Here is a 27,424-nt window from a genome sequence, read left to right on the forward strand (position 1 = left end):
TTATAGTTTGAATACCTAAAATGATATTTTTTACTTCATTTTTTCAATCACTTCATGTCAAATCCTTTTTCACTCTCTTTCTCTTAAACTATCATACAATTTAAAATTTAAAATACTACTATGAAATTTTTAAATATATTGATCATTAAATTAAAATTATAAATTTAATTATCAAAACAATTTATAACTAAATTTAATTCTGATTGTGCTTTGATTATTTTTTAATATTAAAAATTAAAAAAATTAAATTAGCTAATTTTTAATATTTAATTTTTAATTCATCCAAAATTTTTAACTTTTAATATTGAAAAATAATTGAATCACAATCAAAATTATAGTTAGCTACAAGTTATTTTAAAATTATATTTATATTTAACTTTTATAATTAATTTATTTAAGAATTTTATAATATTTTTTATTTTAATATTTTACTTTCTAAAAATTTTAGAGAAAAAGACAGTAGTACGACATAAAGTGATTGAAAAAGTGAAATGAAAAATATCATTTTAGATACTAAAACTATAAGAAAATATCATATTCAATACTCAAGAATACTCAAGAGAGAGATAGAGAAAATAGCATATCCAATACCTAGATATAAAAGTCCAAAAATGCCCTCCATGTCTTGAGGGCATTTTTGACTTAAAATTGTGATGAATAGGGAAAAAGTACTATAAAAACACATAGTTCAGGTACCATTGAAGTACTATCATTTTTGGCTTTTTTTATATTTGATGCACTTTTTATTTGCACTATAAATACCTGCAAGTATACAGACTAGGTATAGTATAGCAAAAGGTTAGTACCGGGTATCGAACACGGGGAAGATGTACACAAAGTGTCTATCTTCTACTAGAACTCAATTACTATCTGGAGAAACAAGAATTTTTTGTAACTTTTTGAAAACAGTAAATATTAAAAACAGTAAACAACTAAAAGCAAGCAAATCACGGAGAGAAAAGTATAGAGATAAGGGGAATTCCAGGGATGTGCTTTCGCTTTTATGGTTATACAAATTCCAAACTACAATACCCTAGCACAGTTAGTACTTTGAAAGGACGAGTCACCTAGCTTATGCTCATGCGATACAAACGTTGATTACTAACATTAGGGTTGTCAATCCTAACACGTAACTCCAAAAAGCTCCTAAGACCCTTGAAAAATCCTCACTCTCAATTAACAGTGCCGTTTTAAAGGAAGCTAACTGTAGTGTCTACTAAGTGGATCTAACTCGCTAAAACTCTGTCACAGTTATGAAGCAAGTTGTATTGAATCATACATAATTGTGTCACTCAATTATGAAGCATCATGATTAACTTAGGGAAGAAACAAAGTAAAAACAAAACGGATATTAAATAGAAAACGGAATTGTATAACCAAATTTGCTACTAACACATCCCTAGAATCCTATGAGTTTAGTTACACATGACTGAATAAACTAAAAACATAGATTGAAGGGAAAGCAATCTGAACATAAAACTAAAGCAAATAAAACCCGTGGGTTGAATCCTTGTCGTTCTTGATGTTCTTGAAATCCTTCTTCAACTCCTTGCACAATTGAAGTACTCTAGCTTTTGATCTCTATGAATGTGTTCTTGTTGTGTGTCGGAAAAAAAACTCTTTTTTTGATGAAGCTTGAGGTCCTATTTATAGGGGAAGATTATTCCTGATCATAGAAGGAAAAGATCTTCAAAATTTGGTAAATCTTGGAGCAAATCTAGGGCTGGTCGGATTCGCCGCCTTTCTCCGGCGGGCCGCCGCACCTTGGCCGGCGGTCGCCGCGTTGGAGTCCAGAGACTCTGACCCTTCGGTGGCGGACCGCCACATGTCCTCCGGCGGTCGCCGGGCGAGACTCTTCTCCTAGCGTAAATTTCCGAGGCGGACCGCCACATAGCTCTGACCGCCGGGCGCCGGCGGTCGCCGTACAACTTCGCGGCGGTCGCTGGTCGCCGTCTGACTCCAGATTTCCAGACTATGCGTTTTTACTCCCCTTTTCGGCTCAAATATGCACATTTCTCACAAAACACGTCAAAATACCAAAATGTATAGAATATGCAAATAATGGACATGTAGAGTGATTTTGATGACAAAAACGGACCAAATAATGGCCTTAAAACAGTGCAAAATCCGGGCGTATCAATATTACACCTCAAGAGCGTCTCCAATGGCGGACGTCGCGGTAGGACGTCGCCGACGTCCGACCGGACGTCTGCCGTAGTGGCGACGAAGGGCGCCCACGCCCATCCCCAACGCCCGTCGGATGGGCTCGGACGTCCGACCCACGGGCGGGCGGACGTCCGCCGTAGTGGCGACGGTCGGACGTCCCACTCGGACGTCCGAGTTTTAAATTTTTTTTTCTAAACTCTATAAATAGGGCTCGTTGAACTTCATTTCATTCACACCACTTATGTTGACAAGTTTCTCTCTCTAAACTCTATTTTCAAGTATATCTAGAATGGCGAGTAGTCGTGCGGGTGGTAGTGGCGGAGGCGCTAGTGATAGTGATGGTGATAGTGATAATGAATTTGATCTCGTTGTGCAAGAGGCGATTGATCGATTGCTCCGGCAGAGGCAATAGCGGCGGCAGCAGGCGGCTGCGGCGGTACCTCGACCGATCCATCGCCGACGTCATGTACCCCGGGACCACATTGCTGCACATATTCGGTTGTATGGGGACTACTTTGCTCCGCAGCCGCGTTTTGGGGATGCCTTATTCCGGCGACGTTTTAGAATGCATCGTCTGCTGTTTATGCATATCGTGGGTGCTTTAGAGAGAAGATACGAGTTTTTCAGGATTAGGGAGGATGCGGCTGGCAAACCCGAACACACGCCCTTACAGAAGTGCATTGCCGCAATCAGGCAACTGGCGTACGGAAGCCCGACCGACATGTTCGACGAGTACCTCCACATTGGCGAGTCTTCAGCCGTCGAGTGTCTGCTGAATATTTGAGTGGGCGTTAGATCGATATTCGGGTATCAATATCTTCGGCGTCCGAACCCCGAAGACTGCCAGCGGCTGATAAATATGCACGGGTCGGTGCACGGGTTCCCTGAGATTAGGCCTGCTTATTCGGCCGGTTCCGGTTCTAACCGGACCGGTTGACCGGTTAACCGGTTTTAAATTTTCATAAATCCTAGAATCGGAACCAGAACCGGAACCAATCGGTTCCGGTTTAGAACCGGCCGGTTAAGAACCGGTCGATTCCGGTTCTGAACCGGAACCGATGTGTAATTTTAATCCGAATTTATTTATAATTTTAAATAGTTCAATACTAAAAAAAAATAATAAGCCAACATCTAGAAATATAACAAATAATACCTAAAAAATCAAGTAAATACACAAAAGTACAAACCAACAATACAATAATATTCATATATGGATAAGAGTGATGCCAAGTGTAGTAGGTCGGACTAGTTTATGTTAGCAATTTTTTAATAAAAAAATAGGAGTTCTAAACTTTAGCAATTTTTTTAAAAAATAAGTTTTAAAATTGAATTTCAATTCCCCGTTTTGGCTAAACAAATATTCAATGGAATTTCTAATATTACTAATTGATCTTGTTGTGACTTTTTGGTTTATAACGCAACAGTTAATAAATTATTCACAAACATGTTAAAAGCGTATGTTAAATAAATTGTTACATATATTTGTTATAAAGTTAAATTTTTATCATATGAAATGATATTGTAATTGTATAAGTTCTTTTGGAAATTAAAAACAAACTTATGATGTCCTACTCATTATAGTTAGTTCATCAAAAATTGATTGGGGAAATAATTGTAGATTCAAAGTATCACGGTTTATTTTAAATACTTCAAAAACAGAACTCGCAAATCTAACACTTTTTAAATCTAAAAATCACTCAATGTTTCAAATTATTTTATTTTAATTCAAAATTAATTCAATTAAATTAGATGTATTAGTATATTAAATTATAAAAAAATAAAATTAAATTATGATCCGGTTACCGGTTAGGAACCGGAACCGGTTTTATTTAAAAAGTTGGAACCGGTACCGGAACCGGAACCGGAAAATCCGGTTCCGGTTCCTTAATTAATCGGTCGGTTCCGGTTCTGATTCCGGTTAACCGAGAACCGGAGAACCGTTTAAGCACTCCTACCTGAGATGTTGGGCAGCATAGATTGTATGCATTGGGAGTGGAGGAACTGCCCCGTCGCCTGGAAGGGGATACACACTTCCGGCTTCAAAGCCAAGCATCCCACGATGATCCTTGAAGCTGTAGCTGACTACCGGCTGTGGATATGGCATGCTTATTTTGGAGTCGCCGGGTCGAACAACGACCTCAACGTCCTCCAGTCGTCACCCCTGTTCAACGATCAGTGCAATGGCGTTGGTTCCGCCATCAGTTTCGTCGCCAACGGCAACCATCACAATATGGGATACTACTTGGCGAATGGGATAACCCAAACTGGCCCGTATTTGTGAAGACGATCAAGCATGCAATCGGACCAAAGAAGTCCTAGTTTGCGAGCCGTCAGGAGGCAGCGCGCAAGGATGTTGAGCGGGCATTTGGTGTGCTCCAGAGTCGATGGGAGATGGTGAAGGGTCCGGCACAATAGTTGTATATTCCCAACATCGGCGACATCATATACGCATGTATCATTTTGCACAACATGATTGTCGAAAGTGAAGGGGACGAACTGACTCAGTGGACCAACGAAGATGATACGGGTGCCGGTCCAAGCAACGGCGTGGCCAGCGCGAATGTGAACATGGGGGTACCTCATGGAGAGGTTGAGCGGTTGCGCGCATTTGCCGACATGCGGCAAAGAGATGCCCATATTCGACTTCAGGAGGATATCATCGAAGAGGTTTGGACGCGGAGGGGTGGACGTTGATGTGGTTGCTTTTTTTTTATCTACTATGTAATTTTTTTTTTCGAATGATGTATGTTTTTTTTTATTAATGAAATATTCGCATTTCCCCGTTCGTATTCGTGTCGAATTTTAATTCCGTAAATTTTAATTTTAATTGTGAATTTAATTTTATTGCGGGAAGTCCTAGTGGGAAGTCCTAGTGCATGAGAAGTCCTAGTGATGTGGCAGTAAAATGGGATGGGCTAGTGACGACGTGGCAGGAAGTTTTTGTGGGGAGTCCTAGTGGAAGTCCTAGTGAAAAATAATTGAATCACCGTCAAAATTACAGTTAGCTACAAGTTATTTTAAAATTATATTTATATTTAACTTTTATAATTAATTTATTTAAGAATTTTATAATATTTTTTATTTTAATATTTTACTTTCTAAAAATTTTAGAAAAAAAGAGAGTAGTATGACATAAAGTGATTGAAAAATAGAAATAAAAAATATCATTTTAGATACTAAAACGGTAAGAAAATATCATATTCAATACTCAAGAATACTCAAGAGAGAGATAGAGAAAATAGCATATCCAATACCTAGATATAAAAGTCCAAAAATGCCCTTCATGTCTTGAGTACATTTTGGCGTAAAATTGTGATGAATAGGGAAAAAGTACTATAAAAACACATAGTTCAGGTACCATTGAAGTACTATCATTTTTGGCTTTTTTTATATTACACCTCAAGGACTATCCATGATATTTTTAAAGTTCAGGTACCATTGAAGTACAAAACACATAGTTTATGGATGATTTGCGTAGTTCACTCTACTATAAAAACAAGCATGTACCAATATCATCACTGCATTCAAATCTGCCTAGTTAAATGCATGCTTTTTTCATATTTAGGACTCATTTGATAAGAAAGGTGGAATATGAGAAGATGTAAGAAATACGGGCTTTATGTCAAGATATGCAGAGATACGATTTTTTTTGTTGTTGTTTGATAGAAAATAAATTATCTAAATTTGTATAGTAGTGTTAAATAACAGTGGCTTAACTTGACAAATTGGTGAGTTACATGCATGGTAAAAGTTATAATTTTGGCAAGATTTAGGCAGATCTTGTCTTATGTAGAGGTGCCCACGGTTCAGGAACCGGTGGTTACGGTTTGGAACCGCTGGTTCCGATTTTGGAAATTGATGAACCGGAACCGAACCGCGAGGGTGTTTTGCGGTTACGGTTCCAGTTCCAAAACCGCCGGTTTCGGTTTCGGTTCCAAACTGGCGGTTTTCCGGCGATTTTTTACGGTTTTTCACGATTCCGAACCGCCGGTTTTTTGCAGTTCTGGATTGATTTCAAGGTTTTTAGGCGGTTTTCCGCGGTTCCGGCACGGTTTCGGTTCGAAAATTTTTGAACCTTAACCGAACCATGGTTCAAAAATCGATGGTTTCGGTTCGGGTAAATTCTCACGGTTTCAGTTCGAAATCGTAACCGACGGTTACGGTTTCGATTTTATCCGTTGGTTCGGTAAACCTTGAACAAGTCTAGTTTTATATAGAGTTTTGAGTTAAGCTTAATATAATATCAAACAATTAGAAATGTCTACGTATAATTCTCTGCCGTATCAAACATGTTCTTTGTATCTTGCTTATCTGACTAGCTGATTAGTAATTACTACATAATTGACAAATAGGAGTATATATTAAGTTCGAATTAGATTTGTTTATTTACTTTGTTATGTATATAGTTAGATAAAATTGGATTAATTTACATTATTAAGTCTAAAATTTGACTTCTACATTTTTCTGAAACGATTTGGTTCCATGTTATAGTTTCTTGTTCTAAACAATACATTTTGACCAATATTTAATTTTTTTTAAAAAAAGAATACCCTTTTACATATTTTTATTTAATATAATTTTAAATATCTATTAACTTTAATAAATTAAAATGATATTTAATTTACTAATCTGGTTAAAATATTGATGGTCATAAACTTTTTGACGAAACTTTTAAATATGAACCAAAGTATATTATTTAGATAAAAAGCTATCATTTTTAATATGTAAAATTAAAGAATTTTTGAATAAATATAGATGATCAATTTTGAATTTTGTCCATAATTTATGACCACTCATAGAAGTTGCAAAACGATGCTTGGTCTTAGAGCATCTCCAATGGCTTTAGGCCAGTCATAGACCAGCAATAGTCTAGTCAAAAACTCCTCCTGCCACATCATCAGGACAAGAAACCCCTCCTGCCACATCATCAGGAGAAAAAATTAGACAAGCAATAGCCTAGCCAAAGGCCAACAAAATTATAAAAAATAAATAAATTACAATCACGCAAAATACGGAACTAAATTTACGACACAGATATAGGAAAATGCAATAATTTTATATAAATTAAAAAAAGGTACACCCTAAAAAAAATTACATAATTAAAAAAATCATTAAAAAATGCAAGTAAAAAATGCAAAAAAAAAATACATAAAAAATACATTAAAAATGCAAAAAAAAATGTATAAAAAAATACATTAAAAAAAATGTAATCGGCTAGCTGAAATTGAGCCTACTATGGCGGCTAACACATCGGCCAGCGGGTCGGCTAGCGCCCGCGAATCTGCTAGAGCTCGCCGATCGGCTAGCCAAAATTGCCGCAATGGAGGCTAGCGGATCGGCTAGCCTATCAGCTAGCCTCCATTGGAGACATGGACGGATCCAGAAATATAAATGGACGGGGGCAAAATTATATGTAAGGGAAATTTAAGAATACGAGAAGGGGCAAATATAAAAAATTTCAAAAAAAAAATGCAAATTTGGAAAAAATAGCATATGTTAAAAATAGTTGAGGAGGGGCATTTGCCCCACCTTATATTAAGGTGGATCCGTCCCTGATTGGAGATGCTCTTATAGTTTGAATTACTATATATGACGCGATGCACCTGATCAATACATGTATCAGTATAATACGTGGAAAATTTGCAAAAGGGTAGTGGTTATTTACTCCCTCCGTCCCCGATTAAGAGTCACACTTGCATTTCTGCACTCGTTTTGTAAAAATAATAATAAATAGTTAAAGTCGATAAATAGTAAAATAAGATAGAGAATAAGGTAGAGAAGAGTCTTCTTTACATTATTCTCTTTCTTACTTTACCATTTTTCCACTTTAACTATTTATTATCATTTTCAGAAAACGAGTGCAGAAATGCAAGTGTAACTCTTAATCGTGGACGGAGGGAGTACTTATTTACACAACCCAAAACGGTCGGTTATAAATGATACTCGGTCTTGGAAAAAATTATCTTTATGGAAGGACATGTTTTTGCATTTTATGTTTGTAAACTGTTACAAATTAAAGTTTGAGAGTAAACTAGGTAAAACTCAATATAACTTGAAGTATGGGTAAATGGTAAAAAAAATAAATTGTTAAAGTTTGGTCAAATTCTTGTTTATCTTGTAATTTTAAAAAATTATCAATCATATCATAACTTTGATATTTTTTTTTAAAAAAAATTCATAGTCTATGATTTGGGGATATATATGCTTTGGGAAACGTTAAATATCATGCGAACAAAACATTCAACTATTTAATCAATGTCATTTAATACATTTAGTTAATTATGTCTTTAATTTTGACATATGTAAGCATTACACATTATGTGCTGTAATCGCGCTGGGCAATAGTTAAAGGCCCGACCTAGTTCTTCTTCAAAGAATGTAATTGCAGATGTCATGTATGTATGCATTAACATGCATAACATGATGATTGAGGATGGAGGTGAAGAAGTCACAAATTGGGGCGACAAAGACACTGGACCAAGCTTTGGTGGAGCAAGAGGATTAGATAAGTTTGGGGGTGTCATGTGGATTTGGTACCCTCTTTCTGGTTTATTGTCATGTTCCTGATGTTTTCGCTTGTATCTTACTTTCCTCGTTCCATAAGAATATTAACTTTTTAAATCTGAAAATTCTTTTCTCTTTAATGTGATGGGACTTATTCTCTCCACTAATAATATTTTAATTAATTTTTCTTTCTATTTTTCTTATATTTTATTAATTGTGCATTAAATCTTATACCCAATTAAAAATGTATACTTGTGAGATGGAGGGAGTATGTTATTATATTAGAGCATCCACAATGGATGCCCTAGTGAGAGCTCTAGTGGTTGTCACATCAGCATGCCTTATCTTTCTGCAAATGGTGGAGCCCTAGTGCATGCCCTGTCACTTATCCATTTTTCATTTCATTTTTAATATCATAATTTTTTAATTTTATTTTTAATTACTAAAATACCAAAATATATTATATTAAACACCACAAATGCAAAAAAAAAAAAAAAACTACATTAGTTAATTTTAAAAAAAAACTACATCATACTTAGCTAAAAAAAAACACATTAAACTAAAATACTAAATTAAAAAAAACCAAACTAGTCATCTAATGTAACCTCAGCTCAAATTCTTAATTATCTTCTCAGTCCTCTGTCGGGCTTCCGGATCGGTTTCCTGACGACGAAGGTTGTTTTGGGCGTCAAGTATAAACATATACTCCCTCCATCCCGGAGTATTAGACTCACTTCTTTTGGGCACATGATTTAAGGAATTGATATTTAAATAGTTAAAGTGGAGAGAGTAAAGTATGAAAGAGGGAAAAAGTAGGGGAGAGAAGAGAGAAAAAAGTAGGTGGAGAATAAAATAAGATAGATGCTTTTTGCTAAAAAATGAAATGAGTCTAATATGTTGGGACATCCCAAAAAGGAAAGTTGGTCTAATACCTTGGGACGGAGGGAGTACTCAACAACCTCGCGAAAACCTCCGAACTCCTCGATCGCTGAGGCCATGAGCTGAGCAGATGGAGGAGGCGCAGCCTGCGGGGGAGTCGTTCCAGACACGGCCGCCTTCGCCTTCCTTTTGGCCTGGGCTTTGGCGGCCTTGGTGCCAATGGGACGTCTAAAAGTAGACGTAGGCGTGCCGGAACTCCCTTCCGGCTCAGCGTTCAGATCCACAGGAGATGGGCTGCTGCTCGTGTAACCGCCAATGGCAGTGTTCTTCGTCCGCTTCGCAGCCGAGGATCCAACCGGTTATCCCTCCGTTGAACTTCGACTTGTCCTTCAAGATCAGCCAAACATTGTACAAGTTGAACTGCCTGAACTGCGAATGGTACTCGGACAACGACTTGTTGAGGACATCCTCCATGTTCTCACCGCTAACCCTTCTGTCCCTGTTCCTGTTATAGACATAGCAGAAGTTGTAGACGTGGAGCTTCATCCGATCCCAACACTTGCGCAGCTGAACCTTGGTCCGCTTGCCACCTCGGTTTCACCTCGTTGTAGCGTGCCTCAATGCGATCCCACATCCTGGCCTAAGTCTGGTTGTTGGAGGATATCGAATCCTCCGATATATCGACCCAACATTGAGCCACCTTCATGTACTTATCCAACCCCTGTTGCGTACTCTTCGTTGGGCTCGTCGGATAGGAGTGGGACTGGGACCGATGGCGCCTTTTCCTTCCGCGTCATCTTCTTCCTCCTCCTCGGCAGCGCAGGGGCAGGAGGTTGCCCACAACTAGGCTCCATGTCCTCAACCTGATACGCGTCGGTGTCGAAGAATGGATCGAAATCATAGTCCGAAACGAAAGTGGATCCTACAGATCCAGGAGTCTCAACCCGGTGGTCTTCGTGGCTGGGCCACCGAGCGCCACTGCCGCCGCCGCCGCCAAACATGGGCATATCGTCGTCAACATTATGGGGGTTTGGGAATTGACTCGTCTATTCTTGAAAATGTGAAAAATAAGAATAGAGAAGAGAAAGTGAGGAGTAGAGAGTATTGGTATGTGAAAAGTGAAGAGAAAGTTGGGTATTTAATAGTGGTTTAATTTTAGGGTTTAAATAATTAAAAATTAAAACAAATTAAAATAAACAAAATAACGTCGGATCGGGCTCGGGCATCGGGCTGCAATGGATGCCCGATGGATCGGGCGAGAGATCGGTCGCGACCGATCAGTCGGTCTTCCTCGGGCATGCCCGACTTCTGCAATGGGTGCCCAATGACGCCCGAGCCCAATCTCCGACAATAGGGCGTGAGATCGGACACCCATTATGGATGTTGTTAGATACTACTACTCCCTTCATTTGAAAGATTGATTTTTTAATGGCACAAAAAATTTATTTAGTAAAGTATTGTTCTTTTGTGTTAAAGTGGAAATATAATATAAAATGAGAATGAATGAAATACAAATAAAAGTATTTTTATTTTTTGAAATAAGTCATCTGCATTTTTACAAATAAAAAAGAGAAAAATGAATTATATTCGTAGAGAACAAGAGAGTGCAAAATTAGTGACTCCAAAAAGATAATTATGAATTGAAACAAAATAGGGATCAGATATTCTGAATATCATATTCAAATTGAGGGCCAAAACAGTCATTAGTGATGAGGAGATTTTGCGCAGACCTCAAGCATAAAACGTGATGACTGCAGGAAAGTCCACCGCACCATTCCCCATTCTCTCCCCTCTCTCTCTTTCTACACACACCTCATTTACTCTGTTTCTATCTTCGCTTCTCCATCGCAACCATGTCGTGGCAATCATACATAGACGACCACTTGATGGCCGATATTGACGGCTGCCACCTCACTTCCTCCGCCATCGTCGGCCACGACAGCAGCATCTGGGCCCAGAGCTCCAACTTCCCACAGGTATCCCATCCTTTTCTCACTTTTGCTCCTTTTATTGCTTCAATTTTCGGATCTGAAGTATCGATTCGTGTTTTCTCTTGATTTTGAACTGTTTAGCTGCTTCTGACGGTGGAGATCCGTTACTTTAATGCTGATTGTGTCGATTTGGTTATGCTTTGATTTAGTATTAGGGTAAATGTGTAGTTCTTTTTAATCATTTGATTTAGTTGAATTTGCGGATCTGTTGGATAATTGCTTTGTTTACTTTTATTTGACATTTTACTTCTTGATCTGATTACCGGCGATGCGTTCAGTTGTTGATGATTTTTTTGATGCTAATTATTAGAGTTGTTATCGGCGGCTGTTTGATAATTTTGCTCTCTGCTCAGTAGTCCGTTCAATTTAAAGCACTTGTTGTTATTTTCCTTGTTGTTTAACCACCGTTTCATTGAGAAAGTGATGTTGATCGTTAATCTGTTGATCCGTTTTCCATTGAGAGGATTTAATAGTGATAGTTTTTTACCGATATATACTCACAATTCTGTTAAAGGATACTCGAAGATGTAGAAACAGTTTGAAGAACATATTAACCGTTCTATCCGAACAGTTTTGGATGCATTAAAATTGCTTCTTGCATTTTTGCTGCCTGTTATCAGCATGATGAATTAGTTAGTGAGTGATACTGATTTCTTTTGCTTAATTTGAATAATTGAATGCTCGTGCAGTTCAAGCACGAGGAGGTAGCAGCTATCATGAATGACTTTGATAATCCCGGTTCACTGGCTCCTACTGGATTGTACATTGGGGGAACTAAATACATGGTGATTCAAGGCGAGCCTAATGCAGTTATCCGAGGGAAGAAGGTATTGTGAATTAATCACTTATTCTAATCTTCAAATCTGTTAATCAATAATTTATCCATCAGTCTTTAAGTTGTGGGTAGCATGGCTAATGGCCTTTGCATTACTGGCCTGATGATGAGATCCTATTACTTTGCCAGCTAATTAGTGTTCATATTTTTCTTTCCTTCTTCGGAAGGGTGGTTTCCCATTTATAAAGTAGATCTCCCGGATTGAAATGTTATGTTGTGACAGCGGACATCGTGTAGTGATATGTTGCATTCATTCTTTGAATGGATATTGCTTGTGTTTGTTTAGGGATCTGGTGGTGCTACCATCAAAAAGACCAATTTGGCCTTGATCATTGGTATATATGACGAGCCAATGACTCCGGGGCAGTGCAACATGGTTGTGGAGAAGATTGGTGACTATCTTATTGAACAGGGTCTCTAATTGTCACGGTAAGTAGTTTTCCTCGGGCATTCTTATCTTTTCACTTAAACTGTTAACTTTGATGAACTTGCATTAACTTTGAAACTTGTTTACTGCTTTTAGAAATGCTTTTCAGCGCAGCGTTGTCGTCATCTTGTACACGGTATTCTGAAGTTGTGGGTGCTGTTAGTTGTGACAGAAATGATTTTGGTGTTTCAAATTTGATAGATGGCATCTCTGCCTAAATTTAAAAAGGGGTTTGTCTTTGAATTCTCTGGTTATGAAAACTGCTATGTTTCCATGCAAGTAAATGGAGTATGTATTTTTGGTTGGTTCTTCCAATGGATGGTCGATTTTTATAAACGTCTTTGCAAATACAGAGTTGGCTTTCATTGTGTTCTTTATTGATTGTCACATGCTCCTAGTATTTTATTTTATTGCAAGCACTAAAGCGATTCGTCTAATTGTCAATATTGTTGGACTATTAAGGAGTACAATAAAATCATTTGAAAATGGTATTGTACGAGATTATATTTATTTAAAAAAGGGAAATAAATGTTTATTTTTACGAATTTGCAGTGCCCCTTTATAATTGTTAATTTAGCGTATATTTTTAAGTTAGTATAAAATATTTAGTTATAACTAATTATTAATCCTTTGATAAAAATATTTTTACATTTGTTACTATTATTGTATTCGAATCAATTTTAGCACCACTTTCTACTAAGAAGATGATTAATTTAGTGGGCTATCTATGATTTTATGTTTTTTGTGTATAAATGTAGTGAAAAAATAGATACTCCATTACTCCTGTATAATATTGTTTCTATTTTAAAATCGATCATTTTCACTATGACATGTATAAGATTGAAAGTGAGTTATTTTTATTGGGATGGATAATTGATGAAAGTAGGTAGGTTTGTCAAATCGGGTATGTGCGGATATCCGATCCGAAAATTTCAGGTACTTGATCCCGAATTTTCCAAAATCTAATACCCGATCCAAAAATAATTTCGGGTACCTAGATACCCGACTCGGGTATCCAGTCCCGAAAAATCAGGTATCCAAACCTGATTTTGGATTTTTATTTTTATTTTTTTAACAAAATTAACTACAAATTTTAGAAATACAAACTTGTAGTATCGAATTTGATACAAACTTGAATTAGATTGATTTTAAGTATAAAAAACTACTACAAAGTTTTAGAAATTAAAAAAATAAAAAACTATAGCATCCACCATTCATTAACAATAAACATCACAATTCATATATTAACTCTAAATGTGACTTAATAGTGAAAGATTTTCGAAATACATTTAATTATTTAATTTTTTAAGTAATAGAATAAATACATAATTTATTAAATTAATTTTTTTTTTAAATCGGGTAATTTGGGTATACTAACCCGATACCCGAACCCGATAATCCAAAAATCTTATACCCGAACTCGTTCCCGAAATCCGAAAAATCGGATATCGGATATCCAATTACCCAATATTTCGGGTTCGGATATCGGGTATCCAATACCCGCTATCCATTTTGACATCCCTAGAAGTAGGGATTCATATAAGTTCATCGCAACATTAATTTCATTGTTTTTCAATATAATTTTTTTAAAATTTCTATTACTGCATTGATATTGTATACTCTCTTTGCCCATAAAAATAGGGATATTTAGGAATGAGAATTAATGCATAATTTAATGGTGGGTGGTATAATTCATCGGCGGATCTAGGTGGGGTCGGGCGGGGTCGGCCGACCCCACCGCTGTTCCCGGAGATTTGCTGGATAATACCCTTCCTCAGTTGCCGACCCCACGCCGCCGAAGTTCTGCCCCAGTAAACCAGCCGCCGAAGTTCTGCTGCGAAGAAGAAGCTGCTGCCTCTGCCGAGAAGAAGAAGACACAAATTCTAATAGTTTAACACTTGGCTTTACAAATGGGTTGGCATTGCAATTGTATTAATTAATACTATAATTAAATAGACCCAAATTTTAACCTATTTAAATATAGAAAAAGACCCAAATTTTAACCTATTTAAATATAGAAAATGCAAAATGTTGCTAATTTGCTGTACTCAGTACTTGGGGCGAATTTTATAACACGAAAAAAAACCCTTTCATTTTCTACCCAAAATTTATATCGAAGAAAATTTCAGACGAAATTTCTTAGCAATTGGCGTCAACAATATTTTTTTAGAGTTTCTTGTATCTTATTACTTATTGAGGTATTTAAAATCATCATTCAAGTTTAAGTTGGTACTTTTATTTGTTTTTTTCTATTTTTACAATTTACATTATAGTGCTATAAAATTGATCAACAATTATTATATTCTCTAATTTAAGTAGATATAGCAATTATCTTTGCAACTTTTGAATATTCATTGATTTTGTTTACCTTGTCAGAGATTAGATTAGAAAGTTTCATAGTATATGATAAATGATTAAATATAACTTTTAAATTTGTGTTACATTGTTTTTAGATTAATGGATAAATTTCTGAAGAAAAAACCCCAAGTTTCTATCGGTTCTTCAAGTGCTAATGTTAAGCAAGAACCACAACAATTGGAAAATCGCGTGGAACTATCTCGCATAGCATAAGATTGTGGTATTTATATTTTTATGTATTTTTGTTTAGAGATATTTATGTTAGGTTTGGTATACTGAAAAACATGTTTCGAGCAAGTTTCGCTCGAATAGAATCTTGCTTGTATACGTAAAACTCTATAATCCACTTTTAACCCGATTCAGTATTATTCAAGCAGTTTCGCATGAATAGAATCAATATATTATTACATTGTGTTTGCTTGTGCATTTATAAGATGTTTTATAAACATTTAAAAGTATAAGAAGCAAACAAAGTCTAAGTCTTTTGTTTAGTAGACTGGTTGTGGGCGTCGTCCACTTTAAGGTAACACAGTCGGTTCTATGCAATGCTTTGCAAAAGAAAAAGAAGAATTTCACAACCCAGATAGGCTTAGACTACCTATCGTGAAAGGTTGCAATGTCAGTCCGATTATTTCTAAGCCTTACTGAAATAAGATGACATTGGTGTGGTAAAGCACTGAATGGATCTAACAGCAAGACGTGTCTTTATGCTATCTACTGAAAGACTAGGTCTTGATAAAATACTATTTCTTAATCTACATACGTTAGTATTGCGCATACGGTATTGATTATGCACTACTTTGACTTATCAAATGGTGCGGGTTTTTCGCAACCCAATAATCCTGATATATTGGGTAGTTGTGATTAATATCTAGCGGTGCTAGGATTTCTATTATGTTGAATCGTGCGCGAGGTGAGTCTCGTTTGATAATGTCCTCAAGAGGAGCTCGAACAAGGTTTTATTATTCAAAAATCTGGTCAGTTGGAGTTTTATCGCTCTATTAATAATAATTAAGTGTTTCTTGCTAAGTCCACTCTTGGAATTAATAAGATGTTAATTAATTAAGTCCATAGCAGACATTAATTAATTAATGTACATTTATATCTTAAGCGCGGGAAATAAATAATATAAATAATGGAAACTCGGATTACTTGTTATTTTCGGATTTGGATGGGGAGTGCAATATTATTTTTGTAGTGGCTGCTCGTAATATTCCAATATAAGCTTGTATTAAATTGTAGGTTCAATTTAATTAGTAAAAAGCTAATTGGGGGAGCCCATATCCAAACCTTCCATAGATCCCTGACTGGGCCCAATATGAACTTAATATAAATAGAAGAATAAAGGAGAGACAGAATGACAATTATTATTAGATGAAATTTTCGTCCCCCTGTCTAATTAGTAGAGGAGCTCGAAAATTCTTCAGCTCTCCTCCGTGAGGAAATTCTGTCTTCTTTTTATCTGAGTCCTAGTATTTTGATAAGATCAGTCCACCCTGATATCGAGATACAGTTCGGGAACCAGTTAGAAAATCTGTGGTCTAGTATTGAAGATCATCGTGGAGAAGGCGCAAGCAATCGTTGATTCTTTGGAGAATCAAAATCGGTAACCCTAAACCGTAGAAATCATGTTTAGGATTTATATTTTCTAAGCATGAGTTATTTGCGCTCTAACATGCAATTATCTGTTTAACATGTGAAGTGATTATCGCATAATCGGTCAAATAGATCTTTATCTGATTTATTTGTTTTGTACAAGTCTTCCGTTGTGCAATGGGCACCAAATCCCAGCAATTGGTATCAGAGTCAATTTTTGGCTTTGATTATATGGATTAATTTCATGTTATGTGAGTTGCTTGAATGCATGTTTTGACCATTGTATGGTTGGATGAATTGCGTCGTCTTTTTGCGTGATTGTTGGAGACGTGCCATGAGGAATCTAATTCCTAATATTTGTAATCAAAACATAATAATTATGTGGTAATGATTACTTTGACTCCTAAGTTTATGAATACATGCCTGAACGAAAACAAACCTCTTTTTCTTTGCGTGATTTATGAATCCATACTTCGTCGGTTCGCTCCGGAATTGAAGACACCGCAGCTGCGGCGGGAATGCCTCAGCGGCGACCGGAGTTCAGGCTGACCACCCCCTCGGGCTGGGCTATCTGGACTGGGCGCTGGCAAGAACGGCAGCTGTGATCAGCGGTGATCCGGTACGGGGGCGATGACGCAGCAGCGTCGGAGATTGCCCCACAGCAGCCGCTGCGATGCCGACGTCGCAGTAGCGACGACGACGCAGCAGCCATGGACGAAGAGGGTTTCCCGGGCTCGAACGTCGACGGAGATGGCTGGGTTGGGCACAATTGTGTGACAGCAACGACAATTTTTTGTTCGAGTGGGAGCCCGAAGGTGGGGTGCGTGCAGCGGTGACGAGAACGACGCAGCAGCGACGTCGTCACGCAGGCAGCAGCGGCGAATTTCGAGTGGGAGAACGATGGCGCTAGATTAGGGTTTTCCCTATGTGCAAAGAAGAATCGTCTCATCTCGTGACTTCGCTTTCCAAATTTAAATTAGGGTTTCCTAACCCTTCGAATTTTTTTTTTTGGAAAATATTCAAGATTAATTTGGAAATAAGATTTGAATATATCATTTGTGGATTTTATATATTATATAAGATTTGATTTTGTATTAAATCATGGATTAATTATAGATTTTATCCTTATTTTATGGATTTGTATGGATTTAATTCCTAGATGAATCCTAGTTAAATTTGGATAATGACAATCTAATTTTTATCTATATTCAATGGATTTGTATGGATTTATTCCTAAACAAATCTTAGTTGGATTTAGATAATAAAAATATTATTTTATTCTTATCCTATGAGTTTATATGAATTTATTCATAGATAAATTCCAGATGGATTTGGATAGTGATAATATAATATTTTATTCTTATCTTATAGATTTGCATGGATTTGTTCCTAGATAAATCTTGAATAGATTTGAACAATTATAATATAATATTATCATATTCTATGGATTTATATGGATTTAATCTAAGATAAATCTTAGATGAATTAGGATAAACATTTATATTAATTTATTTTATCCTGTGGATTTGAATAGATTTAATTCTATTAAGACAAATCTTAGATGGATTAAAAAAGTATTAATTCAAATTATCCTTATCTTTTGGATTTATATCCTAGATAGATTAGGATGTTAATGATATATAAGAAAATCCTTATTTAATTGGATTTAGATAAATTTATTTATCTAAGAAATCCTAAGTAATATTTGATATATTCTAGATGTCTATTTTAAAAAGTATTAAGATTTGTATAATTCTTGATTGATTGGATTTTGTTTTTATCTCATGGATTATGATGGAAGTGTTTCTATCTAGTAATGTCCTAGTACGATTTAAATAATGATAATCCTAGATCAACGTTATCTTGAATTGTAGGATTTGATTTTATCGAAATAAAATCTAAAATAATCCTAAGTGGATTTAGATAGTTGACTCTGTCTTGGTAAATCCTAAATTAATTTGGATAATTATTATCCAAGATAAAACTTAATTATTTAATTGATTCTCCCTTGACTAGATTAAATAATTTTCGATAATTATCCTGTGTGTTTAAATGCCATGCATTAAATGGATTTATTTGTTTATTTGGTGTTTATCTATTTTAAGTGGATTATCTGCTTTATCTGCTTATGTGATAATTATGCAAAAATCATATAAAAATATCTAAGTGGTGATTACGACAAGTGCGTTGTATACGGTCTCCATCGGTTGGTTTGCAAATTTATGAAGCTAGTTTCTAATATTATCGCCACCCATGCTGTGGGGACAATAATCCTAAGAAATAGCAAGTTCATAAGGGCAGACTTCTCAAATATAAATAGTATGAACTAGAAAGAAGTTTCTAATATTATCGCCACCCATGCTGTGGGGACAATAATCCTAAGAAATTACAAGTTTCGGAAGTTCAAACAGAATTTATGAGATAGCTTGGTTTTGTTATCAGCACCTGAGCATTGTTATGGGAGTGTGTTGTAGAAACAAGATTCTGTAATGCTAAATCTGATGGTCGAGCTTAGGCAACATTTGGCGGCCATGCCGTGCTGCGGTCTCTGGACTATTCGTCGGTGTTGTGACCAGTAAAATTGCTAAAATTTTAATGCGTATTGACCTCTGCTTGAGGGTACAAAATTTTAATTTTACAGTTGCAAGATACATAATTGTTTTGTGGTTATTTGCTATTATGTATTGAGCATGAGTATGTGATAATAAGATTATTTGCCAAATCTTCATTATGTCATTTAATATTTGTCTGCGATCCTTAAAGAAAGTAAACTCGAATGCCTAAATTAAGTATACCGGAAATGGAAATGAATAAGATTCTCATCGCTAAAAGCTTGGAGTTTATACTCAATGATTCATGTCCTCCATTTTCTCGACATAATTCCACGAAGAATGTTCGAGAATGCATTATGCATGTACTTGACAAGCTCTTTGAGGAATAAGGTCAAGCTATTTTCCTTTAAGTAGCTCGACAAGTCTTGGTTAATGACGATGAAAGATGGATATCAATAGAATCTGTCAAGATGATTCGATTGGAATATCCTAGAGTGACAGAATGTTTTGAGGATCTTTTGATCACTCAAATAGTTTCTGACACAAGTCATCGCCTGAAGTAATAAGAAATGACTACAAGAAGGTTTAACTGAAAAGTAGAAAATCTTCAGAATAATAGTCGTTATATTACTGTTAAAGGAAAGTAACATGATAGATGACGAATTCATAAAGACTACATTTTTTCTTAAGTCCTAGTTCATTTGAACAAAAGACTAGATATAGAAATGGGAGAGCCTGAATTGTCATCAAAGTTTGTTTAAAGCGAGAAAAGATGCTTTATGAGTTGGATTGACCTATTTTATAGAAGGACAATGACTTACATGACAATGCAACTTCTAAGTAAGAGATCTTGATCCAGTTAGGTTTTTGTTGCAGTGTGAGCTATTAATGCTCAACTATTATTTTATGGTTGATGCTTAAGGCATCATAATATTAAAATAATATAAGTGCGACAAGGTTGAGTATTCAACAACACATCAACTTCTTAATTATTGAATGATAAAGTATTTATGGCTCTTAGTCTTAAGGCCAAGTAAATACTTAGCAATTGTTCGAACTGATCTAGACTATCAAGATTTTAACATTTCGTTAAATAGCTTAAAAGTTGAGAAAGTCTGTTTGATGCGCTATGAGTTAGAATCATTTGATTTTTCAAGAAATTCAGAATACTTATAGAAGTGCAACATAGAAAGACTATCAAGTCTCAATGGTTTACACCATAAGGAGACGAGCAAAGGGTTATAATCAGTAGTGGGAGTCTAATCTCCATTAACGAATCCAAGCATTCATCTAATGAATGGGATAGTTATGAAAGAAGGAATCGAAGTCTCTCTAAGACAAGTTTGATTAAGTGATGAGTTGTACTCATTAAATCCTTATCATTGATGGGATAAACATTAAAGAAACTGTCAACATCAGTACCTTCTACAAAACACGAGTTGTGGACTAGAGCGTCTCTAGTCTAGCACATCTCAAGGTGTAATGTTATTCCAACACGCGTTGGAAAAATGTCCAAGAAATTGGAGTTGAGTACTGAGGCATGTTTTAAGGTTTGTCCCAAATGATGTAAGGTTATAAGTTCTGTAATCTTCAAAGATATAATTCTTGTATGAAGATCAAGAGATGAACTTCAAGCCTAACAGCGTGATAACTCTCAAAATAAAGAGAGAGATATCAGATTTTCCACATTACCAAGAAGTCATACCATTAGAATCTTTTGCACTAATAAAATCAACTTCAATACCTAAGATTGTAAGAACCATGTCGTAGTGGGAGCGTTCCACTGGAACACAACAAGTTCATGGGTCTAAGAGTGTCGTAAGACTCGGTCTTAGATTAACTTGAACATAATCCCTTTAACTACAATGTAGTATTGGTTAATTTGGATAATCATCTTTGAAAATGTGATAGATTCCATATTACAATCTAAGATAGACAACATATTTTACAAGACTTGCAATACTACCTACAGGCTGTGTCAGTCAGTGGGAGCAAATATCTTTGCAAGTGTAAATGTGGATCTCAAATGGCTAGACAATGACAATGGGTTATGCCCAAAGAGAATTATCTTCTCGCTATCGTTGTGTCAGGATTTAATCGATCATATTGTCTATTAGAACTTACATAAATTAGAATGTAAGTATTATGATTGTCAAGACAGCCTTCTATAAGTCTTGAGGAAATCGTCTACTAGAACATTCTAATGGATATGTAATTGAGGGAAAGAAACGCATGATTGGAAGCTTATATAGACCTTCATGGTCTTAGGCAAGCATCTAAATCAGAGTATATGTGTTTTATCAAAATTGTCAAATATTTGGAATTTGATTTGTGTCCTTAACAGTGCTATAAGCACAAGGAAGTTGAAAGTGCATTACATATGGTATTATTGGTACTCTACGATGATGAAATCTACAAAAGTTGCAAACAACTAAGATTGACATCTGGCGTAGGAAACTGGTTGTCTACCCAGTTTAAGATAAAGGATTTAAGAGAAACTAATTACATTCTGATCATCTAAGTCCTTTTAAAGATTGCTAGAAAGAATGTTGAGATTCTCTTAGGAATCCTATATCTACACATTGCTTGGAACATTTTAGCATTAGAAATTCCATGAAAAGGTTTATACCTTTCAAGATGGAATTGTCTTGTCTCTAGTCAAGTGTCGTTTGATGCTTAGTGAGATCAAGAATTATGAGACTAGTTTCAGAGATAGTTGCCTCATGTATGCTATAATGTGTACTAAGTTAGATATTAGTTGTGCTTATGCATGAAAAGCGTATATCATATTAACCATGGCAAAGGACTTTGATTGAGGTAAAGAGTATACCATAGTGCTTGAGAAAGACTAATTGCTATATTCTAGTTTACCAGTCATTCATGTAATGTCCTTGGGGTTACACTGACTTAGTTTTATGACTAATCAGTGATCGAGTAAGTCATCCTCTGAATATGTGTTTACCTTAGGAGTATCTTCCTAATAGCTTTAATCGTAAGTTTGAGTATGCCTATGATTATTACATTTGGAGTATGACTCTAGTGAAGGCTAACTCAAGGGACACACGAGCTAATAAAGCTAACCAATCACATAGAGAGATGAAATTAATTAAAGTTCAAGTACACAGCAAAGACATTATGATGGACAAGATATGATCAGAGAACAACCAATCAGATTTTTTACATAAAATGTCTTTGTGGCAACATGTTCAAACATGATGTGAAATGAATGGTGGTTCGATATATCTAGTACCAATACCTGCTTTGTGTATAAGTGGGAGAGTTTTTGGCAGTGGGTATACTCGAAAGCATGTTTTGAGTATAAGTGGGAGATTGTTAGGTTTGGTATACTGAAAAGCATGTTTCGAGCAAGTTTCGCTCGAATAGAATCTTGCTTGTATACGTAAAACTCTATAATCCACTTTTAACCCGATTCAGTATTATTCGAGCAGTTTCGCACGAATAGAATCAATATATTATTACATTGTGTTTGCTTGTGCATTTATAAGATGTTTTATAAACATTTAAATGTATAAGAAGTAAACAAAGTCTAAGTCTTTTGCTTAGTAGACTGGTTGTGGGCGTCGTCCACTTTAAGGTAACACAGTAGGTTCTATGCAATGCTTTGCAAAAGAAAAAGAAGAATTTCACAACTCAGATAGGCTTAGACTACGTATCGTGAAAGGTTGCAATGTCAGTCCGATTATTTCTAAGCCTTACTGAAATATGATGACATTGGTATGGTATAGCACTGAATGGATCTAACAGCAAGACGTGTCTTTATGCTATCTACTGAAAGACTAGGTCTTGATAAAATACTATTTCTTAATCTATATACGTTAGCATTGAGCATACGAAATTGATTATGCACTACTTTGACTTATCAAATGGTGCGGGTTTTTCGCAACCCAATAATCCTGATATATTGGGTAGTGGTGATTAATATCTAGCTATGCTAGGATTTCTATTATGTTGAATCGTGCGCGAGGTGAGTCTCGTTTGATAATGTCCTCAAGATGAGCTCGAACAAGGTTTTATTATTCAGAAAACTGGCCAGTTGGAGTTTTATCGCTCTATGAATAATAATTAAGTGTTTCTTGCTAAGTCTACTCTTGGAATTAATAAGATGTTAATTAATTAAGTCCATAGCAGACATTAATTAATTAATGGACATTTATATCTTAAGCGTGGGAAATAAATAATATAAATAATGGAAACCCGGATTATTTGTTATTTCGGATTTGGATGGAGAGTGCAATATTACTTCTGTAGTGGCTGCTCGTAATATTCCAATATAAGCTTGTACTAAATTGTGGGTTCAATTTAATTAGTAAAAAGCTAATTGGGGGAGCCCATATCCAAAACCTTCCATAGATCCCTGACTGGGCCCAATATGAACTTAATATAAATAGGAGAATAAAGGAGAGACAGAATGACAATTATTATTAGATGAAATTTACGTCCCCCTGTCTAATTAGTAGAGGAGCTCGAAAATTCTTCAGCTCTCCTCCGTGAGGAAATTCTGTCTTCTTTTTATCTGAGTCCTAGTATTTTGATAAGATCAGTCCACCCTGATATCGAGATACAGTTCGGGAACCAGTTAGAAGATATGTGGTCTAGTATTGTAGATCATCGTGGAGAAGACGCAAGCAATCGTCGATTCTTTGGAGAATCAAAATCGGTAACTCTAAACCGTAGAAATCATGTTTAGGATTTATATTTTCTAAGCATGATTTATTTGCGTTCTAGCTTGCAATTATCTGTTTAACATGTGAATTGATTAATCGCATAATCGGTCAAATAGATCCTTATCTGATTTATTTGTTTTGTACAAGGTTTTCGCTGTGCAAGGGGCACCAAACCCCAGCAATTTATTGAAATGTTATATTTATAATATTGATCAATTCGATCCTACGATTTTTTATTCCTGGATCCGCCATTGGTATAATTTGTAATAAATTGATTTACATGGATAATGAGTTAAGTATAACTTTCCATAAATAGAAATAGACTATAGACTAGTTTTATGAGATAGAAGAAAAAAAAGAATTATCTTCATTTTATGGGACGAAGGGAGCGTAAAATGATACGTTGCTCTCAAAGTGACAAGTACAAATTTTCACTTTAATGATTGAGATAATGTCTCAATCAGATATCGCTATATGCTTGAATACCGCACTTCTCGTGATGTCTCACTTAGTGAAATTAATAGTAAAGGCCAAAACTGGTCCTGAACATAAGCCCATTTTATGATTTTGGTCCTAAACTTTATCTTTTGAATTTTTTGATCATGTACATTTCAAATTGGATCACAATTGGTCCTCCGTTAACAATTCCGTTAATATTTAACAGTCAATGATTTTAATCACAATTTTGACCAACTTAAGCAATTTTTAATTATTTAATAATCAAATTTATTTATTTTAAATAAAATAATAAATTATTTAGATAAATATAGGAATTGAATCTGATATTTATTCAGTAGCCGACGCTTTTCTTCTTCCTCGCTGAAAAAAATTAACACTGTGAATTGAATTGAATTGAATTGGAAGAAAAGAGACTGAGCAAAATTAATGATGATTACTTGAATGAGCCCTTGTCGATTTTGTCCCACACCATGGAATGCTCCACATTTGGATTCACCTTATCCCAGTGCAAGGGTTTCAGTTTTACTTTCTCGCTAGAGCTTTCTCCGGCTAAAGACGACCGCTTATTAGGCGGCGGCGGAGGTGGCTTCGTCGATGATGACGGCGGAGGTGGTGGTGGAGAAGGACCTATGTTGGCCGGAATAGGCGGCGGGGGTGGTGGTGGTACGGGGCATTTTTTCGCAATTGCTGGAGCGGAGAGGCGTGACGGTGCTCCCGGTGGCGCGGATTATTCAGTACGAGTTGCTTTTCAACCTTAACTGAAGTTACGCCATTTGCAAACGAAGGTGCATTCTCGATGACCCGATCATGCTTCTCCTCAGCCCAGATTAAGCTCAGAGAAGATGAATATTTATTAAAATAATTAGGGAGTAAAAAAAATCATAATTAACAGTCTAATTTAGTCAAAGTCGGGATTAGTCCCATTGACCGTTAAAAACTAACGGAATAATTAGTCCAGGACCAATTGTGATCCAATTTAAAATGTAAAGGACCAAAAAATTCAAAAGATAAAGTTTAGGACCAAAACTGTAAAATGGACATATGTTCAGGACCAGTTTTGGCCTATAATCTGAAATTAAATAAAGAGTGAATCATACAAATGGTACTTATAAAATGGGGTTTGCACTTTTGTATATGCAATGCAATAAAAATCAAATAGCACTTGGACGGTGGATGATCACATTTTAGGTTTCACTTTTACTATTTTGCCCTTGGGGACATATCATTCTTTTACCTGGTCGGTTAAGACATTTAATTTTTGATATTTCATTGTTTAGATATTTAAAATGTACTCCCTTCGTCTCAATAAATATGCAATATTTGGTTTTCGGCATAAGATTTTATGCATTATTGTTTTGTGAGTTAATGAAGAAAAGATAAAGTAAGAGAGAAGAAAGAAGTAGAGATAATGTTATTTCCATTTTAGGAAACATTTCATTTTTATTGGGACAACCAAAAAGGTTGTTTTGTGAGTTAATGAAGAAAAGGTAAAGTAAGAGAGAAGAAAGAAGTAGAGATAGTGTTATTTCCATTTTAGGAAACATTTTATTTTTATTGGGACAACCAAAAAGGAAAACGTTTCATTTTTAATTGGACAGATGAAGTAATTTTTACTACTTCAAGTACCAAAAAGGTGCAAACCTCATTTTACATTTTTTGCTAATTTTGTAATTTAAATAATACTTAGCTATAATAATTTAATCATTTTCATAGTTAATTGGATCGAAATTTGGATTTAATACCTTTCAATCTACGGGCCTATTAAAACTGTTTTTTGAATATTAAAACATTAAAACTGTTTTTGAATATTAAAACATGGAATATTAAAACTGTTTTTTGAATAAAATGTTGCGGCAATAAAATTTTAAAATTGATAGACATTCATGCCCTACTAATACTACAATGTTAGTGTTTTAAAAACCGGTTTGAACCGGCCGGTCGGATCGGTTCGGCAGCGAACCGGTGACCTCTCCGGTCCGATTCACCATATAAAACCAGTGGAGCATTGAACCGTTTTGGACCGGGTGAACCGGCTGATTGGATCGGAAACCGGGAACCGGTCGAACCGGTTACCCCAAATTTTTTTATTTTTAAAAATTAATTTAAAAAAAAATTACACTAAACTTTCATTTTTCATATTAACCCGTACTTGTATTGGGCCTATGAATTTATAAAAACTAGCTTAAAAAATCATTTGTGTCTTTCTTTATAAAAGTATTCCACAAGATTGTTCTTTTATTTTTCAATGTGGGATGAAAAGCTAGTTTTATAGTCATCTTTTACAATCTTTTGCCTTTACTTTTTCAATGTGGGATGTATTGTTAATATGTACTACTTCATATTATATCAACTATCAACTAAATACTAATTGTATATGTATAATTAAAAGCTATATACATATTTTATATTATAACTAAAATTAATAAATCTTAATTAATTTTCAAATAAAGTTTAAATTACTAATGCTTAGATTGAAAATAAAATAACAAGAATATATAATGGAAGAAGTGTTCATAACATGAAAATCAATACATACTATAATAAACATATGAATATGTATTTTTACATTACTAGTATTACTCGTTAAGAATTGGTATATATATGTTTTACCTATAATTATACATTTATATATTATTTGAAATTAAATTATATATTGCATTAATGCTTGTTTATTTACATATTTTGAAACCAAGTGTTTTATAATAAATAGGTATTTAATTATAGGGATGTGATCAATTGCTAACTAATTATCAATCCAAAATTGAGACCAATTTTTAACCATTAGATTAGAAGATCTTGTGGTTGATATAATGTAAGTGTAATATATTTTAAATTTAAATAATTATTAATTAAATTAAAAGGGTATTAATGTCAAATCCTATATGTAGTAATTATAACTAACTACTTTCTCTCTCCTCAAAATCATCTCAAATCTTTAAATTTACGTAACTCTCTCAGTTTAAATTATTTTT

At 35.2% G+C, this 27,424-nt stretch overlaps 1 protein-coding gene across 1 annotated transcript; it reads left to right on the plus strand.

Annotated features, from left to right (window-relative positions):
• Positions 1–11,310: 11,310 nt before the first annotated feature.
• Positions 11,311–13,175, plus strand: LOC125195249 (profilin-like). Its single transcript, XM_048093426.2, has 4 exons — positions 11,311–11,525; positions 12,230–12,367; positions 12,662–12,804; positions 12,899–13,175. The coding sequence occupies exons 1-3, from the start codon at positions 11,403–11,405 to the stop codon at positions 12,794–12,796; spliced, it is 396 nt and encodes a 131-aa protein (XP_047949383.1). The 5' UTR covers positions 11,311–11,402; the 3' UTR covers positions 12,797–12,804; positions 12,899–13,175.
• The last annotated feature ends 14,249 nt before the right edge of the window (positions 13,176–27,424 follow it).

This window comes from Salvia hispanica, chromosome 4, assembly GCF_029641045.1.
Source record: "Salvia hispanica isolate PSC_SH4W2 chromosome 4, Shi_PSC_v1, whole genome shotgun sequence".
In the NCBI taxonomy this organism is placed as follows: Eukaryota; Viridiplantae; Streptophyta; class Magnoliopsida; order Lamiales; family Lamiaceae; genus Salvia; species Salvia hispanica.

What these genes read in the sequence shown, in the direction of transcription:
- LOC125195249 (XM_048093426.2), top strand. Translation starts at nt 11,403, where the DNA reads ATGTCGTGGCAATCATACATAGACGACCACTTGATGGCCGATATTGAC. An exon ending in AGAGCTCCAACTTCCCACAG is followed by an intron (nt 11,526 to 12,229) that starts GTATCCCATCCT and finishes ATGCTCGTGCAG; the next exon opens with TTCAAGCACGAGGAGGTAGC. An exon ending in CAGTTATCCGAGGGAAGAAG is followed by an intron (nt 12,368 to 12,661) that starts GTATTGTGAATT and finishes GTGTTTGTTTAG; the next exon opens with GGATCTGGTGGTGCTACCAT.